The sequence below is a fragment of the Oncorhynchus tshawytscha genome, linkage group LG04, assembly GCF_018296145.1.
Source record: "Oncorhynchus tshawytscha isolate Ot180627B linkage group LG04, Otsh_v2.0, whole genome shotgun sequence".
Taxonomy (NCBI): domain Eukaryota; kingdom Metazoa; phylum Chordata; class Actinopteri; order Salmoniformes; family Salmonidae; genus Oncorhynchus; species Oncorhynchus tshawytscha.
The window spans coordinates 41,154,006-41,167,513 of record NC_056432.1 but is presented as its reverse complement, the minus strand read 5'-3'; the positions used below and the strand labels follow the sequence as shown (position 1 = coordinate 41,167,513).

General features: G+C 45.6%; 1 protein-coding gene across 4 annotated transcripts in view; it reads right to left on the bottom strand.

Moving 5' to 3' along the window:
• The window catches only part of LOC112248815 (F-box and leucine-rich repeat protein 17), a 314,654-nt gene that overhangs the window by 14,789 nt on the left and 286,357 nt on the right, over nucleotides 1-13,508 (bottom strand). For all 4 annotated transcript variants that reach the window (XR_006083235.1, XM_042320746.1, XM_042320747.1 and 1 more), the window contains one exon: nucleotides 11,847-11,989. Coding sequence is in view for 3 of the 4 variants with exons in the window: in XM_042320746.1 (XP_042176680.1) it covers nucleotides 11,847-11,989 (143 nt within the window). In the remaining variant the exon portion in view is untranslated. The remainder of the gene's footprint in view (nucleotides 1-11,846; nucleotides 11,990-13,508) is intronic.

Genomic DNA, 13,508 nt, shown 5'->3' with positions numbered 1-13,508 from the left:
TGCTCAGGGATTTCACTACGAGGCTAATGGTGTTGTTAGAGCCGATTTGGACAAATTTGTATAAAAGACCGAACATATGGAGCTCCATGTACATTTGTGTAAATATATTAAATATTAATGTAAATGATGAAATATTAGGTACGTACCTTTTATGATTTATATTTACCTGATTGAGATATATTCATTTGTTGTTCGTGTAACTCAGTTTTTGGCCCCCCCTCTTGCCTGTTCATTGTATTGTGGTAAGTGTGTTAGGATAAAGGCAGGAAGTTGGGCCTTCGGGAGAAGGAGTCCTTGGTAGATGCGGGAGCGGTATAGTTTTTTGACCATACAGACATACAGACAGGTCATAATATGTATTTTCCATATCAAGTATTCTATGCTTTAAGTTGATTGGAGAATAATTTATTTGTTTGATATAAGAAGAATAAACATTTTTGTTGCACCATATCCCTGGATGTCATTGAATGTTTGGCCATTTGGAAACCTTGAGTGTGGACTGTATGCGTACCAAACAACCCCGCTTCAGGCTTGGGCAGTGGCTATGGTAAAGACGAAAGGAAGCCACTACAGGTGTTTTTAAAACAGTTACAGAGTGTAATAGGCTGTGATAGGAGAAAACTGAGGGTGGATCAACAAGATTGTAGCTATCCCACAATACTAACATACATGACAGAGTGAAAAGAAGAAAACCTGTACAGAATACACCTATACCAAAACATGCATCCTGTTTGCAATAAGGCACTAATGTAAAATGTACAAAAATGTGGCAAAGAAATTCACTTTATGTCCTTGGGGCAAATCCAACACAACACATATTTTTGCAGGCATGGCGGTGGCTGCATCATGTTATGGGTATGCTTGTAATCTGCAAGGACTAGGGAGTTTTTTTGTTTGTTGATAAAACTAAACAGAATAGAGCTAAGCACAGGAAAAGTCCTAGAGGAAAACCTGGTTCAGTCTGCTTTCCAAAACACACTGGGAGACAAATGCACCTTTCATTAGCACAATACCTTAAAACACAAGGCCAAATATACACAAATTGCTTACCAAGACAACATAGAATGTTCCCAAGTGGCCTATTTACAGTTTTGACTTAAACCAGCTAGAAAATCTATGGCAAGACTTGAAAATGGCCATCTAGCTGTGATCAACAACCAACTTGACAGAGCTTAAATCATTTCTCGAAGAATAATCCAGGTGTGCAAAATTCTTATAGACTTATAGACTTGTAATAGCTGGCAAATGCGATCTAACATGTACTGACTCAGGTGTGTGAATACTTACGTAAATTAGATATTTAAATCTATATAATTCATCTTAAATTCAGGCTGTAACCCAACAAAATGTGGAATAAGTCAAGGGGTATGACAACTTTCTGAAGGCACGGTATCTAATTAGAGACCATTTGACTAACAAATCGCCTTCAACATTTCGGAAATTATCAGCAGGAACATAAACCTATCTAAAAAGGCCTGTCAAAAAATGTTGTTCGCCGGGGCCTCCCGAGTGGCGCAGTGGTCTCAGGCATTGCATCGCTTTGCTAGCTGTGGCACTAGATATTCTGGGTTCGAGTCCAGGCTATGTCGGAGCCGGCCGCAACCGGGGAGACCCATGGGGCGGCGCACAATTAACCCAGCGTCGTCCGTGTTAGGGGAGGGATTGGCCGGCAGGGATGTCCTTCGCACTAGCGAATCCTGTGGCATGCCGGGCGCAGTGCACGCTGACACAGTTGCCAAGTGTACAGTGTTTCCTTCGACACATTGGTGCGGCTGGCTTCCGGTTTAGGTGGGCATTGTGTCAAGAAGCAGTGCGGCTCGGTTGGGTCGTGTTTCGGAGAACGCACGGCTCTCGACCTTCGCGTCTCCCGAGTCAGTACAGCAGTTGCAGCGATGAGACAAGACTGTACCTACCAATTGGATACCACAAAATTGGGGGGAAAAAGGGTCAAATTAATAAGCAATAAATCACTGTACAGCACATTTTCTATCGGACTATTAGTGGGTTAGGATCGGGAGCGGTCCTCAGATTTTCACTTCATCGCATAGTCAGGTGGCTGCGGATGGGTTGTTATCAATTGCAGGTGGGCGCGGGTGAACAAACAGCTGACCCGCACATCACTACTGGGAAGTTAAGTATTTTCTTTTGAGACTATTTAACTAGCTTAGGCATTGTCCTTCAAGAAAAATCCAGCGTGTTCAATTTTAGTAGATTACTAAGACATAAATAGTACTGGGGCAGAAATGCCATTCCAGTGAGGACTGGCCATGTGAAGAGCCTGCTGTTCTGAGGAACATGCTCTGACATATGGGCTACTTGTGGCTAAAATGGATCTGTTTCTCTGAAGATAAAAGGAAGACACTTCTCCAGTCTTTCAGCTCCCTACTTCAAAGCCTGGCAGGCAGACAGTTTAAAGATGACAAAATGAAATGATTTGGTTATTTTGGGCGAGTTTGGATCAATAGCATTCTTTCTCTCCCTGTCAGGCCGTGGAGGTTTGGCCCTAAGGGCAGCGGGGTAATGAGTGGAAGCAGGCAGAACGCGCCATTCCCCAGACACTAGGGGTGTTTAACCTCAATGCCCCATTCTAAACTGTGTTAACAGCAAATAGCACAAGTGGAATCAGGGACAGTAACTCCACACATCTATTTTATAGTACACATGCATACACACTCCACACAAGACACAAAGGGAGACAGACACAAAGGGAGACAGACACAAAGGGAGACAGACACAAAGGGAGACAGACATAAAGGGAGACAGACACAAAGGGAGACAGACACAAAGGGAGACAGACATAAAGGGAGACAGACACAAAGGGAGACAGACACAAAGGGAGACAGACACAAAGGGAGACAGACACAAAGGGAGACAGACACAAAGGGAGACAAACACAAAGGAGACAAACACAAAGGAGACAGACACAAAGGGAGACAGACACAAAGGGAGACAAACACAAAGGAGACAGACACAAAGGGAGACAGACACAAAGGAGACAGACACAAAGGGAGACAGACACAAAGGGAGACAGACACAAAGGGAGACAGACACAAAGGGAGACAGAGGCCGACACATGCATAATACAATGTTTACATCGTCGAAACTACAATTATAAATTTGGATCACAATTTGAATCGACTTTGAGTGGAAAAACAAGCGAGAACCTTCACGTAAACCCAGGCAGAGCTATCACCAGTTCCCAGACTAGTCATCTCCCCCCTGTCACCAGCACCAAACCCTATGAATTTGACACATTATGGGTTCAGGACACACACACACACACACGTGCACACACACACACTAACATTCTGACACTTCCAAACAAATCCACACGGGACCTGCCAAGGAAAAGCCGTGGCTAAGTCCTGCGTTCCCCTCCCTCCGTGTGTCAAGGTTATCACACAAGTGTGTATTTGTGTAAAAAGAGACAGGGCCTGCATCCCAAATGGCACCCCATTTCCTTTATAGTCCACTACTTTTGACCAGAGCCTTATAGGCCACGGTCAAAAGCAGTACTCTATATAGGGTATAGGGTGCCATTTGGGATCGCGGCCCTCTGACACCTCTCTCTTTCCAGGGAGGGAGAGGAAACCAGTGAAGTGAACACAATCACTTCCTCTCATTCAAACTGTAACCATGCACCATGTCTGCTAGCAGCAGCACAGCTATGGATGACAACAATCTAATAGGGGATAATGCTAATAGCTAACCGGGGGCAGAATCGGTGACTTGCACTATTCTCTCCCTAGAAACAAACTGGACTTCATTCGACGCAGACAAAAAAAACATGACGAGCGATGCCAACCAATCAGGGACAAGCTCCCTGTGCCCCATGTGGATCAATACAAACTAATCAAGATCTTCCTGCAAACACATTTTTTGAGCCTGACCAAATAAGAATCTTCATAAAAGAGAAATTCATCTTGCTCTCTCCCCAACCCTCATCTCTCGAGGGTAGACCAGAAGGCCTGCAAACTACACAATGAAAAGACCGTAATAAACTCATCCAGATGAGGACATGGCTCTCAACAGACCGGCTATATTTTATCCAGAGCTAATACAGTATAATACAATATCTGGAGCGCACTCCGAGAGCCCCGTGCTCAGCTGATCCTGAAGGACATGTCATATCAAACTGAATTGAGTCACCATGGCAGCGGGACTATATAAGTGGCCCTGGCCCTAACTAAGCAGCCCAGAGCCCGTGTTTTACCATGCTGATGTCTCTACTGCTATCACCACTGACCTCACACTGCTGTGAATGACTAGTCCTAGGGATAGAGGGATGGGGCGAGAGATGGAGAGGGATGAGAGAGGTCAACATTTCTTGTGAGGAAACGTAGTTTAGAGGCACTGCTCTTTTCTAAAGGGAGGGATACAGGAGAGATGGAGACATCTCAGTGAGAGAGAGAGAGAGAGAGAGAGAGAGCAATCAACCGGTTAGAGAGAGAGAGCCATCACCAGTTAGAGGGAGAGAGAGAGACATCACCAGTTAGAGAGAGATGGCGAGAGAGACGGAGAGAGAGACATCACCAGTTAGAGAGAGAGAGAGCCATCACCAGTTAGAGAGAGAGACGGAGAGAGAGAGTGCCGTCACCAGTTAGAGAGAGAGACGGAGAGAGAGAGAGAGAGCCATCACCAGTTAGAGAGAGAGACGGAGAGAGAGAGAGAGCCATCACCAGTTAGAGAGACGGAGAGAGAGCCATCACCAGTTAGAGAGAGAGAGAGAGAGAGAGAGAGAGCCATCACCAGTTAGAGAGAGAGATAGAGAGCCATCACCAGTTAGAGAGCGAGAGATAGAGATAGATAGAGAGAGAGAGAGACATCACCAGTTAGATAGAGATACATCACCAGTTAGAGAGAGAGAGACAGAGAGAGAGAGAGCCATCACCAGTTAGAGAGAGAGAGAGAGAGAGAGCCATCACCAGTTAGAGAGAGAGAGATAGAGAGAGAGCCATCACCAGTTAGAGAGAGAGACGGAAAGAGAGAGCCATCACCAGCTAGAGAGAGATGGAGAGAGAGAGAGCCATCAACAGTTAGATAGAGAGAGCGAGAGCCATCACCAGTTAGATAGAGAGAGAAAGAGAGAGAGAAATCACCAGTTAGAGAGAGAGAGAGAGAGAGAGAGAGCCATCACCAGTTAGATAGAGAGAGAGAGAGAGAGCCATCACCAGTTAGAGAGAGAGAGACGGAGATAGCGAGCCATCACCAGTTATAGAGAGAGAGATAGAGAGAGAGGCATCACCAGTTAGAGAGAGAGACGGCGAGAGAGAGAGAGACATCACCAGTTAGAGAGAGAGACGGAGAGAGAGAGAGAGCCATCACCAGTTAGAGAGAGAGACATCACCAGTTAGAGAGAGAGAGAGAGAGACATCACCAGTTAGAGAGATGGAGAGAGAGAGAGCGCCATCACCAGTTAGAGAGAGAGATAGAGAGAGAGAGAGCCATCACCAGTTAGAGAGAGCCATCACCAGTTAGAGAGAGAGCGAGCCATCACCAGTTAGAGAGAGAGAGACATCACCAGTCAGAGAGAGAGAGAGAGCCATCACCAGTCAGAGAGAGAGAGAGAGAGAGCCATCACCAGTCAGAGAGAGAGAGAGAGAGACATCACCAGTCAGAGAGAGAGAGAGCCATCACCGGTTAGAGAGAGAGACGGAGAGAGAGCCATCACCAGTTAGAGAGAGAGAGATAGAGACATCACCAGTTAGAGAGAGAGACGGAGAGAGAGAGAGCGCCATCACCAGTTAGAGAGAGAGACGGAGAGAGAGAGAGCGCCATCACCAGTTAGAGAGACATAGAGAGAGAGCCATCACCAGTTAGAGAGAGAGGGAGCCATCACCAGTTAGAGAGAGAGAGAGAGCCATCACCAGTCAGAGAGAGAGAGAGAGCCATCTACCAGTCAGAGAGAGAGAGAGCCATCACCAGTTAGAGAGAGAGCCATCACCAGTCAGAGAGAGAGAGAGAGCCATCACCAGTCAGAGAGAGAGAGAGCCATCACCAGTCAGAGAGAGAGAGAGCCATCACCAGTCAGAAAGAGAGAGAGCCATCACCAGTCAGAGAGAGAGAGCCATCACCAGTTAGAGAGAGAGAGCCATCACCATTCAGAGAGAGAGAGAGCCATCACCAGTCAGAGAGAGAGAGAGCCATCACCAGTTAGAGAGAGAGAGAGAGAGAGAGCCATCACCAGTTAGAGAGAGAGAGGGAGCCATCACCAGTTAGAGAGAGAGAGAGCCATCACCAGTTAGAGAGAATCTACTAAAAATCTACTAAAAATATATTAGGTAACAACAATCCCATCCCTTCTTGACAATGTCACTGTAATAGTGAAGGTGTAAACTTGGCAGTAGAAAACATAAACAGTATATTTGACCTCTCAGCTTCTTTATCAAATCTAAAAATGTCAAGCAGACAACCTAAGAAAATTAACAACAATGACAAATGGTTTCATGAAGAATTCAAAAACCTAAGAAAGAAATTGAGAAACCTCTCCAACCAAAAACATAGAGACCGAGAAAACCTGATCCTTCACTATGGTGAAACACTAAAACAATACAGAAATACACTATGGAAAAAGAAGGAACAGCACGTTAGAAATCAGCTCAATGTCATTGAAGAATCCATAGAATCTAACCACTTCTGGGAAAATTGGAAAACAAACAACACGAAGAGTTATCTTTCCAAAACGAAGATGTATGGATAAACCACTTATCCAATATTTTTGGCTCTATAACAAAGAACAAACAGAAAAAGTACCAGAACCCACTGGATTCTCCAACTACATTGAATAAACTACAGGACAAAATACAAACCCTCCAACTCAAAAAGGACTGTGGGGTTGATGGTATCCTAAATGAAACAGCCATCTTGGGAAAATCCTCTGCAGTATTATTAACAGCAGACTCGTACATTTCCTCAGCGAAAACAATGTACAGTACTGAGCAAATGTCAAATTGGCTTTTTACCAAATTAGACCACATATTCACCATGCACACCCTAACGAACAAACAAACTAAACCCAAGGAAAAGTCTTCTCATGCTTTGTTAATTTCAAAAAAGCTTTCTACTCAATTTGGCATGAGGGTCTGCTATAGAAATGGATGGAAAGTGGTGTTGGGGGGGGAAAACATACAACATTATTAAATCTATGTACACAAACAACAAGGTTAAAATTGGCAAAAAACACACATTTCTTTCCACAGGGCCGGGGGGTGAGACAGGGATGCAGCCTAAGCCCCACCCTCTTCAACATATATATATCAACAAATTGGCGAGGGCACTAGAACAGTCCGCAGCACCCGGCCTCACTCTACTAGAATCTGAAGTCAAATGTCTACTGTTTGCTGATGATCTGATGCTTCTGTTCCCAACCAAGGAGGGCCTACAGCAGCACCTAGATCTTCTGCACAGATTCTGCCAGACCTGGGCCCTGACAGTAAATCTCAGCAAGACAAAAATAATAGCGTTCCAAAAAAGGTCCAGTTGCCAGGACCACAAATACAAATTCCATCTAGACACCGTTGCCCGAGAGCACACAAAAAAACGATACAATCCTTGGTCTAAACTTCAGCGCCAAAAGTAACTTCCACAAAGCTGTGAACGATCTGAGAGACAATGCAATAAGGGCCTGGAAAAGAGCCCCTTAAGCAAGCTGGTCCTGGGGCTCTGTTCACAAACAGACCCCACAGAGCCCCAGGACAGCAACACAAGTAAACACAACCAAATCATGAGAAAACAAAAAGATAATTACTTGACATATTGGAGAGAATTTACAGAAAAACTGTGAAAACTAGAATGCTAAACTCTACAAAACAAAAGAAACGTCCTCTCACTGTCAACTGCGTTTATTTTCAGCAAACTAAACATGTGTAAATATTTCTATGAACATAACAAGAATCAACAACTGAGACATAAACTGAATAAGTTCCACAGACAGAAATTGAATAATGTGTCCCTGAACAAAAGGAGACACAGTAACAGTCAGTATCTGGCGTGGCCACCAGCTGCATTAAGTCTTGCAGGAAATCATGCACAGAATGAGCAGTATGGCTGGTGGCATTGTCATGCTGGAGGGTCATGTCAGGATGAGCCTGAAGGAAGGGTACCACATGAGGGAGGAGGATGTCTTCCCTGTAACACACAGTGCTGAGATTGCCTGCAATGACGACAAGCTCAGTCTGATGATGCTGTGACACACGGCCCCAGACCATGACGGTCCCTCCACCTTCAAATCGATCCCAAAACAGAGTACAGGCTTCGGTGTAACACTCATTCCTTTGACGATAAACGCGAATCCAACCATCACCCCTGGTGAGATAAAACCGAGACTCGTCAGTGAAGGGCACTTTTTGCCAGTCCTGTCTGATCCAGCGACAATGGGTTTGTGCCCATAGGCGACGTTGTTGCCTGTGATGTCTGGTGAGGACCTGCCTTACAAAAGGCCTACAAGCGGCGCAGTCCAGCCTCTCTCAGCCTATTGCGGACAGTCTGAGCACTGATGGAGGTATTGTGCATTCCTGGTGTAACTCGGGCAGTTGTTGTTGCCATCCTGACGTTCGGATGTACCGATTCTGTGCAGGTGTTGTTACACGTGGTCTGCCACTGCGAGGACGATCAGCTGTCCGTCCTGTCTCCCTGTAGCGCCGTCTTAGGCGTCTCACAGTACGGACATTGCAATTTATTGCCCTGGCCACATCTGCAGTCCTCATGCCTCCTTGCAGCATGCCGAAGGCACATTCACGCAGATGAGCAGGGACCCTGGGCATCTTTTGTTTTGTGTTTTTCAGAGTCAGTAGAAAGGCCTCTTTAGTGTCCTAAGTTTTCCGAACTGTGACCTTAATTGCCTACCGTCTGTAAGCTGTAAGCTGTTAGTGTTTAACGACCGTTCCACAGGTGCATGTTCATTAATTGTTTATGGTTCATTGAACAAGCATGGGAAACAGTGTTTAAACTCTTTACAATGAAGATCTGTGAAGTTAGATTTTTACGAATTATCTTTGAAAGACAGTGTCCTGAAAAAGGGACGGTTATTTTTTTGGTGAGTTTATTTGGCACTAAACAGAGAGTATACAGTGGCAGAATACCTAACCACTGGGACTGACCCAAAATTAAGAAAAGCTTTGACTATGTACAGACTCAGTGAGCATAGTCTTGCTATTGAGAAAGGCCACCAAAGGCAGCCAGGCTATGTTCACTCTGCCAACAAAATTAGTTGGAAGCTGAGCTGCACTTCCTAACCTCCTGCCAAATGTATGACCATATTAGAGACACATATTTCCCTCAGATTACACAGACCCACAAAGAATTCGAAAAACAAATCCAATTTTGATAAACTCCCATATCTACTGGGTGAAATACCACAGTGAGCCATCACAGCAGCAAGATTTGTGACCTGTTGCCACAAGAAAAGGGCAACCAGTGAAGAACACCATTGTAAATACATCCCATATTTATGTTTTCCCTTTTGTACTTTAACCATTTGCACATCATTACATCACCAAATATATATACTTAATATGACATTTGAAATGCCCTTATTCTTTTGGAACTTCTGTGAGTGTAATGTTTACTGTACATTTCTTGTTGTTTATTTCACTTGTGCTTATTCTCTATTTAACTTGGTTTGGCAATGTGCGTCCATTGCCAATAAAGCCCCTTAAATTGAAATTGAATTGAGAGAGAGAGCGAGAGAGAAACAGGTGTAGTCTATGGGATGGAGGGATGGCGGTTGAGAGAGGGATTAGGTTCGCACCAAGGGTAGGTTCGCACCAAGGGAGCGATGATGGGTACATTTATTTAGTTCACCTTTATTTAACCAGGTAGGCTAGTTGAGAACACGTTCTCATTTGCAACTGCGACCTGGCCAAGATAAAGCAAAGCAGTTCGACACATATAACAACACAGAGTTACACATGGAGTAAACAAACATACAACCAATAATACAGTAGAAAAAGTCTATATATAGCGTGTGCAAATGAGGTGAGATAAGGGAGGTAAGGTAATAAATAGGCCATGGTGGCGAAGTAATTACAATATAGCAATTAAACACTGAAGTGATAAATGTGAAGAAGATTAGTATGCAAGTAGAGATACTGGGGTGCAAAGGAGCAAGATAAATAAATAAATAACAGTATGGGAATAAGGTAGTTGGATGGGCTATTTACAGATGGGCTATGCACAGGTGCAGTCATCTGTGAGCTGCTCTGACAGCTGGTGCTTAAAACTAGTGAGGGAGATAAGAGAGGGGAATGAGGGATGAGAGAGTAGGAGGTGCAGGGTGAATGGAGGGCATGGTCACACCTGCCCACCGGGCCTACATGGGGAGACTAGATGCCTACTCCAGCTTCAAACTCCCACTTTGAACCACCCCCTCCCTATTTCTCTCTCTCTCTCTTCATCATCACTCCATCTCATGTACATTCTACATACGGTTCATATACAGTTTGATTTCTTCTCTCTCTCTGTGTGACCTGATCATCTGTAGCTCCCCTCTCCACGGACTTGAGCTCACCAAACAAACTGACGCCTCGAACAATAACAGCCCAGAGCTTGACTAGTCAAATCCCTTCACCTCTGCAACATCTATTGACTTCATTTGCAATGCTAAACATGCTTTCAGGACAAAGAGAAGAACAACAGCTTCCAGTATGGTCTTCCTTGGTGTGACCTTGGGAGACCGAACACGTCTCTGCCTCTTCAGGAAAGGATATTCTTCTCGGCTTCTCTTCGCCGTTTATGGCCCATTAAATACCTAATACCTTTCTAATGCCGCAAATTACTGCTCCGTTTAGTGGAATTAACTCCAGAGTCCTCTCTCCTGGCATCCTCACTCTAAATAAATACAAATATTTACCCATCTTTCCTACAGAAATATCCGTATCAATATCTTTTTAACTAGGCAAGTAATTTAAGAACAAATTCTTATTTACAATGGCGGCCTACTGGGGAACAGTGGGTTAACTGCCTTGTTCTGGGGCAGAACGACAGATTTGGTCAGCTCGGGGATTCGATCCAGCAACCTTTCGGTTACAAGAAACAACGCCTCCCATTGTTTGATGTAGTTATTCGCAGTAGACGTTGTAATTCTCAGTGTGTGTGTGTGTGTGTGTGTGTGTGTGTGTGCACGTGGCTATAGATATTGAATGTAAGGTCACAGGGGGAGAGGGTACTGCTAAATCACCATAGAGAATAAGCGAGCACCTGTGCTGTAATGTGCTTACTCTTTATTACACAGAGATAAACACGATCCATACAGACCCTGTCCGGGATAATTATGTTAACACAGACCAATTCATCAGTGAGTGGTCCCTAAGGTCCCTCTATACTTTTCTATACATTTACCACATACATATTCATCTTCATTAAACAACTACAGCATAGCGCCACGACATGATCTCTTTGGAAGAGAAATATTATGAAGCATATCCACCCACCCATCTCTGTAATGATGTGGGTCCGTATAGACCACTTCATCAGTGGGATCTGACCGTCTCTTAGCTCCGACACAGGACTGACTCTTGTTTGTTAGGACATAAGGACGTTACACTGGATGTCCCCCCCTCATACACCAGCCCACGCGGAACAGGGGCGGCCCGAATGCCCGCACACACTGGGCCTACGGGGGCAGTGGCTTACGGACACGCTCTCCTCTGGACACTGTTTAATTGGTCATCCTCTGACCTGGACACCGGTGGCCTGGTGTCGCGTGTGGGTGTTTGTGTGTTCCACAGTATTTTAGGGAGAGCGGGCACACCGCTCTTTCTTGTCCTTCACCTCCGTTGTGTGACAATTCACGCACGCACAGGGGGTTCGCACATGAACACGGTAGACGTGTCTACGCATCAGCTTACCTTGTCACACCTCATGAGGCCCAGGTATCGTAGTGACTTGCTGCTTCTGGCAATCTGCGTAGCTCCCTGGTCAGTGATCTCTTTACACCAGCCTGCATCCACTGTCTCTATGGTGCTGCTGTACTGGCCAATCGCTATCAGAGCTATGGAGACAGAGAGGAAAGAAAGGTCATGTAAGGGATGAGAGAGAGAGAGAGAGAGAGAGAGAGAGAGAGAGAGAGAGAGAGAGAGAGAGAGAGAGAGAGAGAGAGAGAGAGAGAGAGAGAGAGAGAGAGAGAGAGAGAGAGAGAGAGAGAGAAGAGAGAGAGAAGAGAGAGAGAAAGACAGGAGAGAGAGAGGGGAGAGAGAGAAAGAGAGAGAGAAAGAGAGAGAGAGAGAGAGAGGGGAGAGAGAAGAGAGAGAGAGAGAGAGAAGAGAGAGGAGAGAGGAGAGAGAGGAGAGAGAGAGGAGAGAGAGAGGAGAGAGAGAGAGAATGCATAAACAGCCCGCTGGTTTGATGACCTGTGTGACTGTCACACACATACACACTGTTCCATTGTTTAGACAGAGCGCACCCACGCACATTTACATTTGAGTCATTTAGCAGACGGCTCTCATCCAGAGCGACTTACAGGAGCAATTAGGGTTCAGTGCCTCGCTCAAGGCCACGTCGACAGATATTCCACCTTGTCAAATCGGGCAAACAAACCAGCGACCTTTACCGGCCCAACACTCTTAACCGCTAGGCTACCTGCCGCCCAAACACACACATACATGATCACACGGGGCTGGCAGGGTGCCCCACCCTGGCACACTGTCCTTCCCCTGGCAGCGCTGTGACACATGCCAGCGCTCTAATGGATTAGTACGGCAGCAGTCTAAACAAATGTGTGTGTGTGTATGTGACAAGGCTGACAAGCTAAGCACAGAGTGCCAAAGTAAAGAGGGGACATCATGCCAGAGGATACAACCACTGTCTGTCAGTGCGTGATCGCATGGATCCGTGTGTTTGTGTGTGTCGCTGTGTGCGCGCGCATGTCACTGTGTTCGTAGTGAAACGGCGACTTCTCATTTCGGTCCATGGCACTTTTTTGTTGTTGCTCCGTAGCAGTACAAGGTGAATCGTTTCCGTGTTTCTGGAAACAAACACGTACGCACAATCAAATCTGCCGACACGTCAAACGCTGGGCAGACGGACGAGCGGAACGCTACTCTGTGATCGATTCAAAAGAGTCTTGACTTTGTTCTCTACACACTCACACCTTCACTAATGAGTGGAGGATGAGAGGAGGGTGAAAGGGATGAGAGGAGGGTGAAAGGGATGACAGAAGAGGTGAAGGGCAAAGTCAGCCTTTGGTCTGCATGCTCTCTCATGTACTTAACCGCCATGTTGTTTTCCCTGGGGAAAAAAAAGCTAACTTCAAATCTATTTAACGAGTGGCATGAGAGACCTCAGGCCTTGCCTTCAGAAGATGAACCCAGGCAGCCTAAATATAGTGTAGGGTTATAATTGCCCCTGGAAGTGGAGCATGAGGTCAGGTGCTGGTCAGGTCAGAGTGTGAGGATGAGACAGACTCAATGAAATCGGCGGACTTGTATTTCAACCAAACTGCTCTCACACGGACGGACGGAGAGACACACACACACACACACACACACACACAGAAAGGCATGCCCTCATAT